Genomic DNA, 14,974 nt, shown 5'->3' with positions numbered 1-14,974 from the left:
GCCGTGACGCTGGGTACCTCTAAGTCCCGCGGTGTAAGCTCGTAACTATTAAATGAGGAACCACTGCATCTGTATCCATTCATCATCATCAATAGGGTCTCCCAGGTCTTCCTCACATTTTTGTTTTACATGTTTTGTGTCATCGAGAAAAGCCTCTCAACCCTCAATACAGTTTGGAAATCGACTTTAGAGGTTTGTCAGACTTCCTTAGAATACAGTAGTTTCAAACTTTGAAGCTTCTGCCTTGTCCACTTGTCCACTTGTCCACTTTATTCTGCACAGATAGAATAAAGTGTTGCATCTGTAAAAGTTCACCTCCTTGGTTGCCTGAACCTGCTGAGACCCCTGTCACCGTCTGATAAATGTATTACCTTGGTATACATTTATACATTATATTCCAAGAATAGAATCAATGTTTCAATATTTGAAATGACCATTATTCCCAGATCCCAGACTGTAGCCTACCAATCAACTCAAGATGAAATTTTGTATCCATTCACTGATTGTTATAATATACTGCAAAATTCACCTCATCTCCGAAAACTGGTCTTCCCTGGCTGTCTGACCCTGCTGGGACACCATATGATCCTGCTAAGACATGATGATCATAGTGTTGTGTACTGACTGTGCACCATGACAGTGAAGCCTGTATAGCTGTTTATACCATGTCAGTGTGAGAAGTAGGGAATTAGCCTGGGAAACTGGCAGATCAATAACGTTGTATTGTGGAATAGTGAAAATTCACTTCATCTGAGGATGACAGAGAATTAGTGTACAGGGTCTAATACCCTAAAATATGATGTATATCTGACTCCATTATTATTTGAAGGCTATAGGCCCCTAATTGTATCCAGTGGGTATAGCCAAAGTTGCGAGCCTTGCATCACCACTCAGAATGCTATATGATGCAGGTGTCTAGGTTTATCGTTATGCAATAATTAAGAGGCCAACGAACAAAGAGCTAATATCTTGCCATCAATGTCCTAGCATTAAATGAGTGAGTTAACCTTAGCACAGAGATGCACAGTTAGAGACCGAGAATATATGCTATGTAAATTGTGAATAACATTTACCATTAAACATTTCACCAAATAATAATTCAAGGAATATTACACAGAAATGCGAGGGATACAGTTCGTATCCATTTAAAAAATAATACAATTAACAAATGGTACATAGCAGAAATCTTCACGATGAAAAGAATATAAAATATCCTAAGTCCTTTAACCGCATAGAAAATTCACCACTATGACATACAGTATATCAGGAGATCGGTTTATCAATGGCTCCATGATCAACGTTGAAACCCAGTTTTTATTCATCCAAGAGCGCCAAATCCCAGTATCTCCCATCGTCTAATTAAAATCCCTTTACATGGCCCAAAACATTAAAACAAAGGCATGAAAATAACGCATACATTCTTGGATCTAATCATCACAATGTTCATCTAAATTATACGGGCGCACCCCCGTGTTGCTCCTCTTTGAACTATGCGCCATCCGACGAACAGAATAAAACAGTTTCTCTGTAACAATAAATCCATAGTACATTTTACAATTGTGTTACCTATGAACTCCAAACAATACAAACATGACCATTTAATTCACACAGTGACATTCATTTAGTTGATTCAAGTTTCATCAGTCTTCAGCTCCCCTGGCTTCAGTGACCCTAGGACTTCAATCACTTCTTCGAGATTGCCACAGATAAGGTGTGTTTGACCCCTGTGATAGCCCACAGATGGTCTGTCATGCAAACAATGCCATAAATCGGGATTGTGTCATCATGCTGGGCCTCGGCGCCAGCAAGTCGCTAGACACATCTTTATCACTGGCCTTCATCATCGCTCACATTTGTTCACTCTCTTTATTTTCCCAATACAACATTGCTGTACTGACTCTAATAAAAACTCACATTGAGCTGCCAAAAGACTTCAGAATATCGGTCTTCAATAATTTGGTCGCTGGTTTCATCGTTTGATTCATGTCTAGTGTGATTGAGGTATAAAAAATTGCTAACGTTAGCCAACTGGCGAAAATGAGCCAAGTTTACTTCTGTTGAAATGGGACAAAGCAAAGGCTGCAAAACATTTCCATACACACAACAGCTGTTAGATACTGCTACCTGAAACATTAGCTAACGTTACATGTCAGTTACACTAATAGCTCAGCACTGGGAATAAATGCTTTTTTTCTGATATGTCAAACAGCAGTTACCTTGCCAGCTACATCAGTCAAATAAAGAGTAGCCAATTTCTGCTCTGCTTGCTTTTACAACTCTGAGAAAAAGCACAACACACACAGACAACAGCTGCCTCTGTTCGCACGCTCTGTGGTGGCCACGTGGTCCTAAATGCAGCCGTCTGAAACTTCCAAACAGCCTATCCGACCGCTCTGAGGCGTGTGCATGGTCGTAAAGCACACCGATAACACTTTTTGTATCACAGTGCAATGATAAAACTGGGGGGGGGGCAAAAATGCAATTTAAGAGTGTGTGTGGGGGAGTCAGGTCCCCTCCTCCCCAGCGAAAGTTGCTCCCCTGGCCCAGTGTAATCCGGTGGTTATTCCAAACATAGCCAATAAATATGTGTAATCCTATCCTTTGTTTATTCCAAACATAGCCAATAAATATGATGATAAGATGACGGTCAGGATAGTGAGACAGTCAGACTGGTCCGAGGTTATCAAGTGACGGTATTTACTATCAATATTATGGGTGACATTGGGAACACACTGGCTCAGAGTCTGAGTGGTGTGTGTGTGTGTGTGTGTGTGTGTGTGTGTGTGTGTGTGTGTGTGTGTGTGTGTGTGTGTGTGTGTGTGTGTGTGTGTGTATGTGTGTGTCCCATTCTAAGGCCACAGTCACAGACATTATAAAGAGGTGGTGTATATAAAGTCACACTTTTTTTGCATTGAGGGGGCCAGTCGCTTGTCAAAGTGGTTGGGTTGGCTAGTTCGTGGTGCAGGTACGTTTAAGCTTTTCCATCAACGTTACTCTTAGAAATAGTATTTTAAGTTATTGTGATAATATTGTGCAAGATGAAAAATGATTATGCTATATGTTGGCCGGAAATGATCAACAATGCAAATGTTTTAACTCAATCGAAAATATTCGGTTCCTAATTATCTGTTCATTTTTGTATTATAACTCTAGTCGTTATCTTATTTATCATTGCCATCATGCAACATATTTACCGCCACATACAATTTCACAGAGTTACATGAATTAACCCATAGGAAAGCTCTCAGGTTGTAACAGAGGGATAGGAACAATGCATTTACTATTTAAAAGATATACATTTCATTGTCACTTTGTTAGTTATAAAAACTGTCCAAAATAGGTTTGATAGTTGTGCAAATATCAATTTCAATGGCAATCATTGTATTTGTACTGTGTTTGGAGGTTGAGATCTGAGATGCTAGTTGTTTTCCACCTCATTTGCACTGTGTATATTTCCATTGGTTATCCATACAAAACTCATGCTGGATCAATTTGTATACATCTACACAGACACCCACCCACACACACCCACCCACCCACCCACCCACCCACCCACACCCACCCACCCCCACACACACACACACACACACACACACACACACACACACACACACACACACACACACACACACACACACACACACACACACACCAAGGTTATTATAGTTTAGTGTTTTAATATTCGTTTTAATTTCTATTAGTTTTAAGAATGTTATTTGAAATTTGGTTTATTTTCAGTTAGTTTTCAGATCCACTTTAATAGTTTTTATTTATTTAAAGTTTTATAAAAACATTTATATTTAATTTTTATATTATTAATATTCAGTTGTAGTTTTAGCCATTTATGTATTTTTAGGAATGTCAGTTCTTGCCACTGTGGGGCAGTAATGCATAAGATGATGGGTCAGGTCATAGGTTAGGTTAGGTTAGGTTTAAAGGTAGACTCAGCGAGATGACGTAGATGCACAAAGTAAACAGTAGTGGTGCTGGTTCAATTTCCGCAAAAACCAGGAGCGTTTTGGTTCCATATCTACCACATTGTTGCAGTGTGAAGCACACCCATGTACATTCGCAGATACTCCGTATGACTGTATGAGAGCAAAGTTTTGCATCGTGCTCATGTCAATGCGCTCGTTGAGGCAGATCAAATTTGTCAAGTCTTTCAAAGTGTGTTGCATTCTAGGGCAAAAAATTGTCAAAAACCATGTGATCAATGGTCATGAAGTTTTGACTGCAGTTGACCGCAAGTTTCTGTAGTTGCTCTTCATCCTGCAGCTATCACTTGCATACTGGGAGGCTCTATTGTCAACCAATCATAAGGGGGGGTTTGGCTGCTCTCTTATCGGCTCTTAACCAACTATGCTATTTAAAAAAATAATTTGCGTAGTTCGTAACTTGTTTTGTACATAATGTTGTTGCTACCATCTCTTATGACCGAAAAGAGCTTCTGGACATCAGAACTGCGATTACTCACCTCAGATTAGACGAAGAGTTTTTCTTCAATGAGTCGGACAGGAGGGATATACTACAGACAACCGACCAGGTCCAGATCCCCATCATTCGGTGGAGAAGGAAACTGAGATTTGGCGGAAAAAGATCAGGGTGCCTTGTGCCTTGTTCGGATCAGGTGACGAGTGGCTAATCTGCCTTTGCCTTCAGTCCTGATAGCTAACGTTCAATTGCTGGAATATAAATGGGACAAACTGAAAGCATGTAAATCCTACCAACGGTACATTAAAAACTGTAATATCTTATGTTTCACAAGTTGTGGCTGAACGACGACTTTAAGAACATATAGTTGACGGGTTATACACTCTATCCGCAGGATAGAACAACAGCCTCTGGTAAGACACGGGGCGGAGGCCTATACATATATGTAAACAACAGCTGGTGCACGATATATAAGGTAGTCTTGAGGTTTTGCTCACCTGAGGTAGTGTATCTCATGATAAGCTGTAGACTACACTATCTACCTAGAGAGTTTTCATCTGTATTTTTCGTAGCTGTCTACATACCACCACAGACCGATGCTGGCACTAAAACCGCACTCAGTGAGCTGTATACCGCCATAAGCAAACAGGAAAACGTTCATCCAGAGGCGGTGCTCCTAGTGGCGGGAGACTTTAATGCAGGGAAACGTAACTTCTTTGGGATAGGTGGGACATTAGCGTCCCACCTGGTGAAATTGCAGAGCGCAAAATTCAAATTAAATTACTATAAATATTAAACTTATTAAACAAGTGCAATACACCAAAATAAAGCTTAACTTCTTGTTAATCCAGCCACCGTGTCAGATTTCAAAAAGGCTTTAGGGCGAAAGCAAACCATGCGATTATCTGAGGACAGCACCCCATCATACAAACACATGAAAATCATATTTCAACCAAGCAGGTGCGACACGAAAATCAGAAATAACGATATAATTCATGCCTTACCTTTGAAGATCTTCTTCTGTTGGCACTCCAATATGTCCCAGAAACATCACAAATAATCCTTTTGTTCGATAAACTCCTTCTTTATATCCCCAAAATGTCCATTTATTTGGCACGTTTGATTCAGAAAAACACCGGTTCCAACTCGCCCAAAATGACTACAAATTATCTAATAAGTTACTTGCTCCAAACATTTCAAACAACTTTCCTAATCCAACTTTAGGTACCCAAAAACATAAATAATAAATACAATTTAAGACGGAATATACTGTGTTCAATAGCGGATAAAATCAAAGTGGAGCGAGCTACAGGTCGCGCGCACCAAACAAAAGAGTCCACTTGGCTTGACACTCATTCTGAATAGCCATACTTCTTCATTTCTCAAAGGAAAAACATCAAACAATTTCTAAAGACTGTTGACATCTAGTGGAAGCCATAGGAACTGCAATCAGGTGCCTCATAAATCTAGTTTCCCATAGAAAACCAATAGAAAACACAGTGAACTAAATGTTCTTTTTTCCTGCATGGTTTGTCCTCGGAGTTTCGCCTGCCAAATAAGTTCTGTTATACTCACAGATATCCTAGCATATTTATGCTATTTATATTTATATTTATGCATATCCTAGCTTCTGGGCCTGAGTAGCAGGCAGTTTACTTTGGGCACGCTTTTCATCCGGACGTGAAAATACTGCCCCCTATCCCAAAGAGGTTTTAAATCAATTTTACCTAATTTCTATCAGCATGTTAAATGTACAACCAGAGGGAAAACAATTCTGGACCACCTTTACTCCACACACAGAGACGCGTACAAAGCTCTCCCTCACCCTCTACTTGGCAAATCTGACCATAATTCTATCCTCCTGATTCCTGTTTACATGCAGAAATAAAAGCAGGAAGTACCAGTCACTTGGTATATAAAAAAAGTGATCAAATGAAGCAGATGCTAAACTACAGGACTGTATTGCTAGCACAGACTGGAATATGTTCCGGGATTCTTCCGATGGCATTGAGGAGTACACCACATCAGTCACTGGCTTCATCAATAAGTGCATCGAGGACGTTGTCCCCACAGTGACTGTACGTACATACCCCAACCAGAAGCCATGGATTGCAGGCAACATCCGCACTGAACTAAAAGGTAGAGCTGCCGCTCTCTAACCCGGAAGCTTATAAGAAATCCCGCTATGCCCTCCGACGAACCATCAAACAGGCAAAGCATCAATACAGGACTAAGATCACATTGTACTACACCGGCTCCGACGCTCGTCGGATATGGCAGGGCTTGCAAACTATTACAGACTACAAAGGGAAGCACAGCTGAGAGCTGCCCAGTGACACGAGCCCACCAGACAAGCGAAATAACTTTTATGCTCGCTTCGAGTCAAGTAACATTGAAACATGCATGAGAACATCAGCTGTTCCGGACAACTGTGTGATCACTCTCTCCGCAGCCGATGTGAGTAAGACCTTTAAACAGCTCAACATTCACAAGGCCGCAGGGCCAGACGGATTACCAGGACGTGTACTCCGAGCATGCGCTGACCAACTGGTAAGTCTTCACTGACATTTTCAACTTCTCCCTGTCTGAGTCTGTAATACCAACATGTTTCAAGCAAACCACCATAGTCCCTGTGCCCAAGAACACTAAGGTAACATGGATAAAATGACTATTGACCCGTAGCACTCACATCTGTAGCCATGAAATGCTTTGAAAGGTGAGTCATGGCTCACATCAACACCATTATCCCAGAAACCCTAGACCCACTCCAATTTGCATACCGCACCAACAGATCCACAGATGATGCAATCTCTATTGCACTCCACACTACCCTTTCACACCTGGACAAAAGGAACACCTATGTGAGAATGCTATTCATTGACAACAGCTCAGTGTTCAACACCATAGTGCCCTCAAAGCTCATCACTAAGATAAAGCCCCCGGGACTAAACACCTCCCTCTGCAACTGGATCCTGGACTTCCTGACGGGCCGCCCCCAGGTGGTAAGGCTAGGTAACAACACACCCGCCACTCTGATCCTCAACACAGGGGCCCCTCAGGGGTACGTGCTCAGACCCCTCCTATACTCCCTGTTCACTCATGACTGCATGGCCAGACATGACACCATTGTTAAGTTTGCCGATGACACAACAGTGGTAGGCCTGATCACCGACAATGATGAGACAGCCTATAGGGAGGAGGTAAGAGACCTAGCCGTGTGGTGCAAGGACAACAACCTCTCTCTCAATGTGATCAAGACAAAGGGGATGATTGTGGACTACAGGAAAAGGAGGACCGAGCACACCCCCATTCTCAGCGACCGGGCTGCAGTGGAGCAGGTTGAGAGCTTCAAGTTCCTTGGTGTCCACATCACCAACAAACTAACATGGTCAAAGCATGCCAAGACAGTCATGAAGAGGGCACGACAAAACCTATTCCCCCTCAGGAGACTGAAAATATTTGGCATCGGTCCTCAGATCCTCAAAAGGTTTTACAGCTGCACCATCGAGATCATCCTGACTGGTTGCATCACTACCTGATATGGCAACTGCTCGGCCTCCGACCGCAAGGCACTACAGCGGTTAGTACGTATGGCCCAGTACATCACTTGGGCCAAAGATCCTACCATCCAGGACCTCTATACAAGGTGACAGAGGAAGGCCCTAAAAATTGTCAAAGACTCCAGCCACCCCAGTCATAGACTGTTCTCTCTGCTACCACATGGCAAGCGGTACCGGAGTGCCATGTCTTGGAAGCCAAGAGGCTTCTACCCCCAAGCCATAAGACTCCTGAACAGCTAATCAAATGGCTACCAAGACTATTTGCAGTGCCCCCCCCCCCTTCTACGCTGCTGCTACTCTCTGTTGTTATCTATGCGTAGTCACTTTAATAACTCTACCTACATGTACATATTACCTCAATTACCTCGACACCGGTGCCCCCGCACATTGACTCTGTACTGGTACCCCCTGTATATAGCCCCGCTTTTGTCATTTACTGCTGCTCTGTAATTATTCATTTTTTTATCTCTGACTTTTTTAAACGTATTTTCATAAAACTGCATTGTGGGTTAAGGGCTTGTAAGTAAGCATTTCACTGTAAGGTCTACATCTGTTGTATACGGAGCATGTGACAAAAAACATTTGATTTGATTTGATTTGACCCATGTGAACTGGACCAAAGATGTGACTGAAACAGGAACCAATTTGCCACGATTTATGGGTACAGTGGATATATACAAATTAATGGGATATTTGAGGCTCTATCTCACTAAGAGATTGTACAATGTACACACAAAATATTCTATTATGAGTTTTTGAGTGTGTGATATGGTGGTAAGATACATGTTTATTTCGACATTATAAAGAAAACCTTTTATAAACACTGCCATGTTGTTCTGAGCCTTGCTGTTGGAAATCCACATTAGTGTGCGACTTTCAGCTGTCTCAGACAGGACTTCACTCCTCCACTTTCGTCTACAGTCGTTTGCTTTAGTCTTACCACTCAAACGAGCCCAATATCTGCAGCGCTGCTCATGGCAACGTCATCTCACTGAGTCTACCTTTAAATTATAAAGTTCATTTCAATAATGGGCATAGATGTCAATTCAATGTCCATTCCACATTTGTTCAACATAATTTCATTGAAATTTCATTGAAATTATGTAGAAACTACATTGATTCAACCAGGGATTTTTGCCCCAACCACACCCCCCAAAAACATAATTCATATGGTTTTTATTTTATTTTAGTTCGTTTTGGAGTCAAAGACAATAGTTTCAGTATATTTTTGTTTTTTCAAACGGGTTTATTAATTATTTACTAAATCGTTTTTTCATGATTAGTTTTAATTTTAGTTTCAGTTTTAGTTTACTATAATAACCTTGACACACACACACCTGTCTAGTCTGTCTAATCTGACTCTCTACTACCCTTTACCTTGCTCTGTTTTGGAAATAATCCATGCTGTTATCACAGACAACTTCTATCCTCAGCTCCCGTCAGAGATTTGTGGATGCTGTGACAGGCCACAACAGACTTTATGTAACAAGGAAGACAGGACCACAGGAATACATGTAGACATGCACTCATATGTTCATGAGCAGAATAAAGAGGTCTTTGACCACGCACACCAGTGATATCATGAACTTTACCCAGTATCAGGACATTTCTGCCCAAAACCTGTTTACCTCTGCCAGGAGGCTGAAACTTGGCCACAAGTGGCTCTTCCAGCAAGACATCAAAATCCATAAAGAAATGTTTAATTGGCCACAAAATCAACATTTTTCAATAGCCATCTCAGTCTCCGGATTTGAAAACCTGTGGTTTGAATTGAAGAGGGCAGTCCATAAGCACAGACGAAGGATATCAAGGATCTGGAAGGATTCTGTATGGAGGAATGGTCTAAGATCCCTCCCAATGTGTTCTACAACTCATAAAACATTTTAGAGGAAGACTCAGGGCCATTTTCCTCACAAGGTGAGGTATTGAAAGGTATTGAAAAATGGGGTCAATCATTTTTACCCTTACCTTTTTGAGAACAAATTATATTACTTGGTAAACAAAATATTTTTATCTGAGAAATTGTACTAGTACTACAGAAAATAATTTCCAAAGTGTTTAGAGCATACAATATAGCTCAGTACCTGAATTTTTTTATTTTACACAGTTATTTTTGCTCATCTTTATCAACGGTGTAAATAATTTCGGACTCCACTGTATACCCACTCATTCAATCAATAAAGGCAGAATCCTAACATTAATTCACATTTTTGTGCAAATCTGTTAAATACTCTGAACAAAAACATAGAAGCAACGTGTAAAGTGTTGGTCCCATGTTTCATGAGCTGAAATAAAAGATCCCAGAAATGTTCCAAACATACAAAAAGCTTATTTCTCTCAAATGTTGAACAATTTTTTTTACATCCCTGTTAGTGAGCATTTCTCCTTTGCCAAGGTAATCCATCCACCTGACAGGTGTGGCATATCAAGAAGCTGATTAAACAGCATGATCATTACACAGGTGCACCTTGTGCTGGGGACAGTAAAAGGCCACTCTAAATGCACAGTTTTGTCACACATCACAATGCTACAGATGTCTCAAGTATTGAGGGAATGCACAATTGTAATACTGACTGCAGGAATGTCCACCAGAGCTGTGGCCAGAGAATTGAATGTTAATTTCTCTACCATAAGCCGCCTCCAATGTCGTTTTAGAGAATTTGGCAGTACCTCCAGCCGCCCACACAACCGCAGACCACGCCTCACAAGTCCTCAACTGGCAGCTTCATTAAATACTACCCGCAAAACACCAGTCTCAACATCAACAGTGAAGAGGCGACTCCAGGATAGTGGCTTTCTAGACAGAGTTCCTCTGTCCAGTGTCTGTGTTCTTTTGCCCATCTTAATCTTTTCTTTTTATTGGCCAGTCTGAGATATGGCTTTTTCTTTGCAACTGCCTAGAAGGCCAGCATCCCAGGGTCGCCTCTTCACTGTTGATGTTGAGACTGGTGTTTTGCGTGTACTATTTAATGAAGCTGCCAGTTGAGGACTTGTGAGGAGTCTGTTTCTCAAACTAGCCACTCGAATGTACTTGTCCTCTTGCTCAGTTGTGCACCGGGGCCTCCCACTCCTCTTTCTATTCTGGTTAGAGCCAGTTTGCGCTGTTCTGTGAAGGGAGTAGTACACAGCGCTCTACGAGATCTTCAGTTTCTTGGCAATTTCTTGAATGGAATAGCTTTAATTTCTCAATACAAGAATAGATTGACGAGTAACAGAAGAAAGATCTTTGCTTCTGGCCATTTTGAGTCTGTAATCGAACCCACACGTGCTGATGCTCCAGATACTCAACTAGTCTAAAGAAGGCCAGTTTTATTGCTTCTTTAATCAGACAACAGTTTTCAGCTGTGCTAACATAATTGTGAAAGGGTTTTCTAATGATCAATTAGCCTTTTAAAATTATAAACTTGGATTAGCTAACACAACGTGCCATTGGATCACAGGAGTGATGGTTGCTAATAATGGGCCTATGTAGATATTCCATAAAGAATCTGCCGTTTCCAGCTACAATAGTCATTTACAACATTAACAATATCTACACTGTATTTCTGATCAATTTGATGTTATTTTAATGGACAAAAAAGTGCTTTCTTTCAAAAACAAGGACATTTCTAAGTGACCCCAAACCTTTGAACGGTAGTGTATGTTAATAGATTATTTAATTTAATAGATGTGCAAAATTTTTTAAAAAAAACCTGTTTTCACTTTGTCTTTATGATGTATTGTGTGTATATTGATGAGGGAAAATGTTTTTATTTCAGAATAAGGCTGTAATGTAGCAAAATGTGGAAAAAGTATTTCTGAATGGTCTGTGGATTCACTGTATTTCATTCAGTTGCACAGTACAGAATAAACTGTATAGCAGGTGTGGCAAATGTACAGCCCACAAGCCTAATCCGGCCAGCAAGCCTGCAGTGGATTTGGGGACATTATAATTATGGTTGAAAAACAACTTCTCTCTATACTTGAATGTCTACAACAAAAATGCATTTAGGCATTCAGGCAGGGACCTGGTCATTAGAGGATACTGTTGAGAATGATCATATTCAGGTGTAAACTGTATGAATCAGACACCGATGATCGGACAACAATGTACTGTATAGACAGTAATAGGAAAGGTTATGTACGATGCTTATCAGAGCCTCCTTTCTATGTTCCAGCTGCGTTGAACGTTAACACCAACGCCAACCCCAGGGGAGACTGCCAGGTAAGTGGTCCTTCCACACGTTTCTACAGTATCTACTTTATACTGTATATAACTCCCTTGGTTAGCATACTGCAACGATTTCGAAGTGTATTAATACTGTGTTTTGTGCTGCCCGTGCTGTCCACCCCTGGGAAAATAGGGTTCTCCATTCAATCTAACTATGTTCCCCCTTTTGCAACAATACATTTCAGAAATGGTTTCCCGGAAACAGAAGCCTGGCCTTGGACTAAGAACCACTTTTAATGGAGAATCTCCATTAAACATTTATTTTAGACTTGGGCTAGGCTGAATCAGTGTCTGGAAACGGTCTCTCAGTGTTTTAAGGCTAGGACCTTGTACCACAGCATTAAGACACCTGCAACATGTTGAGCAATCTGATGGAGATATTTTGTTATTGATACAGTTTATGTGATAGATTCAGCCATCTGTGAGAAGAGTTAAAAGCCATTGAAGGGCAGCTTATCAGTAGTGTAGTTCATACATGCATTCAGACCCTCACTTAGAGGCAGAACAGCACACACACACACACAACAGGGGGGATTTACACATACATAACCTTTCCTATAGCCAATACTATGCCACATTCTTTATACTTTGGCATTGAGGTTAAAGAAAGTGTGATTTCTCTATTTACCTCATTTAGCTTACCGTTACATTAGACATATCAGGACGTCAGTATTATTGTAATGGTTTTTGTATAAAAAATCTTACATTACAGCTCACTTTGAGCAAATTTGGAATTTGCAATTAATTGTGATTAATCACAGCAAATTCTGCAATTAACTCAATGAAATGTTTTAATTGTTTGACAGACCTACATAGAACGTATGTTCACAATTAAACATCTCCGTTTGAGCTACACCATGGTATCCGCTCCTGTCCTCCCATGGCCTACCAGCCTTTACAACCATTAGTGGATCCCCTGAAACGCACTTAATTAAACTGAGGTACACCTGTGACTGGCAGGGACAGGAGGGTTCATTCAAGAACAAAAACAAACTTCAACACCGTTACACACAAGCCCTCCCCCCTCACACATACATTATATCATAGCTGCCACCACTATGTCATAGCTGCCACCGTTGTCACCAAACTGATTGTCACCATTGATAATGTATTCATACATAGGAAAGACATACACACAAACAAACACACACTCCTGTCCTTTGAAACTCTTGTACCCACACACACTCTGCCACACGCCATTTATTGACACTCCAAACACAGCCAGCAGCTAATCTGTCACCTCCACACCGACACCGAAAACAACCAGTGGACAAAAACGCTGCAGACAGGGGCTACCGCCACCATGTTTACGCTGTAGACACCAGCTACACCCGGCCTCCTTCGTTGTGGCAACCAGCCGAGCATGTCGGTGCCTTGGCGACCGACCTCACCCCACCCTCACTACATGCCTTGTAGATCTGTATGTGTGCAGTGTGCAGGAGTGACAACGCAAAAGTTGATAGAGAGGTCATTGCTTTCAATGTCAATAACGAACACACCTGAATCAGCCTTTTGGTGAAACTGCTAAATCATGTTCAAGTGCACCTGCTTGCTTGAATAAGGTGAAGCACAATGATGAATGCCTGTGGGTGTTTGAATCACCTGCATTAGTGTAACCACATTTTTTAAGTGCACCGGTATTGCCACAAGGGTAACACCGATATCGGGCATTATGGATTATTTCAAATTAGTTTGGCTGCATCAGTGTCCTGTGGCTCCCATAGGCCTACTGCTATATTACTTCATCTGTCCATATATATTTACATTGATACATGCTGGAGAATTAGCACAAAATGGGACAAAATGTGTGTTACTTTGGGAACTCACTTAGTCCTTATGCGATCCCTCTCAATTCCACACTGCCAGTATCTTGTGTCTCCCCATGCAGGCCTACGTGGAGCTGAACGAGCTGATGAATGACCAGCAGAACCAGCAGGGCTTCTGGCAGGAGAGGGGCCGATGGGTGGGCTATGAGGAGAGCTACGACCCCGAGGCCGGGGGTTGGGGACCCTCACACATCTCCTACCTCACCTTCAAGAGCCTCATCCAGCTGCGCCGCACCATGAACACAGGTCAGAACAGGGCCGTGTTTATTAGGGTACACAGCGGAAAATGTTTTGAAACGCTTTGCAATGGAAAACGAAAATTAACATTTCTTAGTCCAGGTAGAACCCCGTGTTTTGTCCCATGGTTGTGTTCATTAGGCACCAAACTGAAGAAAATGTACTGAAACAGGGAGGAACCACCTAGGCTTGTCCAATGAGAAATGCTCATTTTCATTTTAAGTTCTGAAATGTTTTAAGACGTTTTCCGTTGCATGCCCCAATGCAGCGTTTACAAACTAGGGGTTGCAACCCCATGTAGGTCGCTTGATTTGAAAATAGGGTCACGAGAGAAACTATGGAGAAAAATCGCTGCTTGGTTCATAGAAAGAACCATTGTGATGTGAGTAACCTTCGATATCCGCTGAACAGGTCGTGACAAACAAAGCGGTTTCTGTTTACTTCTTACAAATGTCGCTCTAACTTGTGAACGGTTGGAGCTATAAGCTATTACAATGCTCACAAGCCACACACAGGACCAGCCACGCACAGGACCAGGCACGCACAGGACCAGGCACGCACAGGACCAGCCACGCACAGGACCAGCCACGCACAGGACCAGGCACGCACAGGACCAGGCACGCACAGGACCAGGCACGCACAGGACCAGGCACCAAATCAGACTCGGGGGGGGGGGGGGGGGGGAGAACATCGTCATTGAAAGCGATGAT

The 14,974-nt window shown here is 41.8% G+C and overlaps 1 protein-coding gene across 1 annotated transcript in view; it reads left to right on the top strand.

The window, feature by feature from the left end:
- Positions 1-2,890: 2,890 nt before the first annotated feature.
- The window catches only part of slc4a1b (solute carrier family 4 member 1b (Diego blood group)), a 37,265-nt gene continuing 25,181 nt past the window's right edge, over positions 2,891-14,974 (top strand). Inside the window, exons 1-3 of the mRNA XM_029712893.1 lie at positions 2,891-2,965; positions 12,149-12,195; positions 14,090-14,273. Coding sequence (XP_029568753.1) covers positions 14,114-14,273 — 160 coding nt within the window. The 5' untranslated portion in view covers positions 2,891-2,965; positions 12,149-12,195; positions 14,090-14,113. The remainder of the gene's footprint in view (positions 2,966-12,148; positions 12,196-14,089; positions 14,274-14,974) is intronic.

Source organism: Salmo trutta, chromosome 2, assembly GCF_901001165.1.
Source record: "Salmo trutta chromosome 2, fSalTru1.1, whole genome shotgun sequence".
Lineage (NCBI taxonomy): Eukaryota > Metazoa > Chordata > Actinopteri > Salmoniformes > Salmonidae > Salmo > Salmo trutta.
Note: the sequence above shows the minus strand (reverse complement) of the source record. Positions and strands in the feature narration are given on the sequence as shown.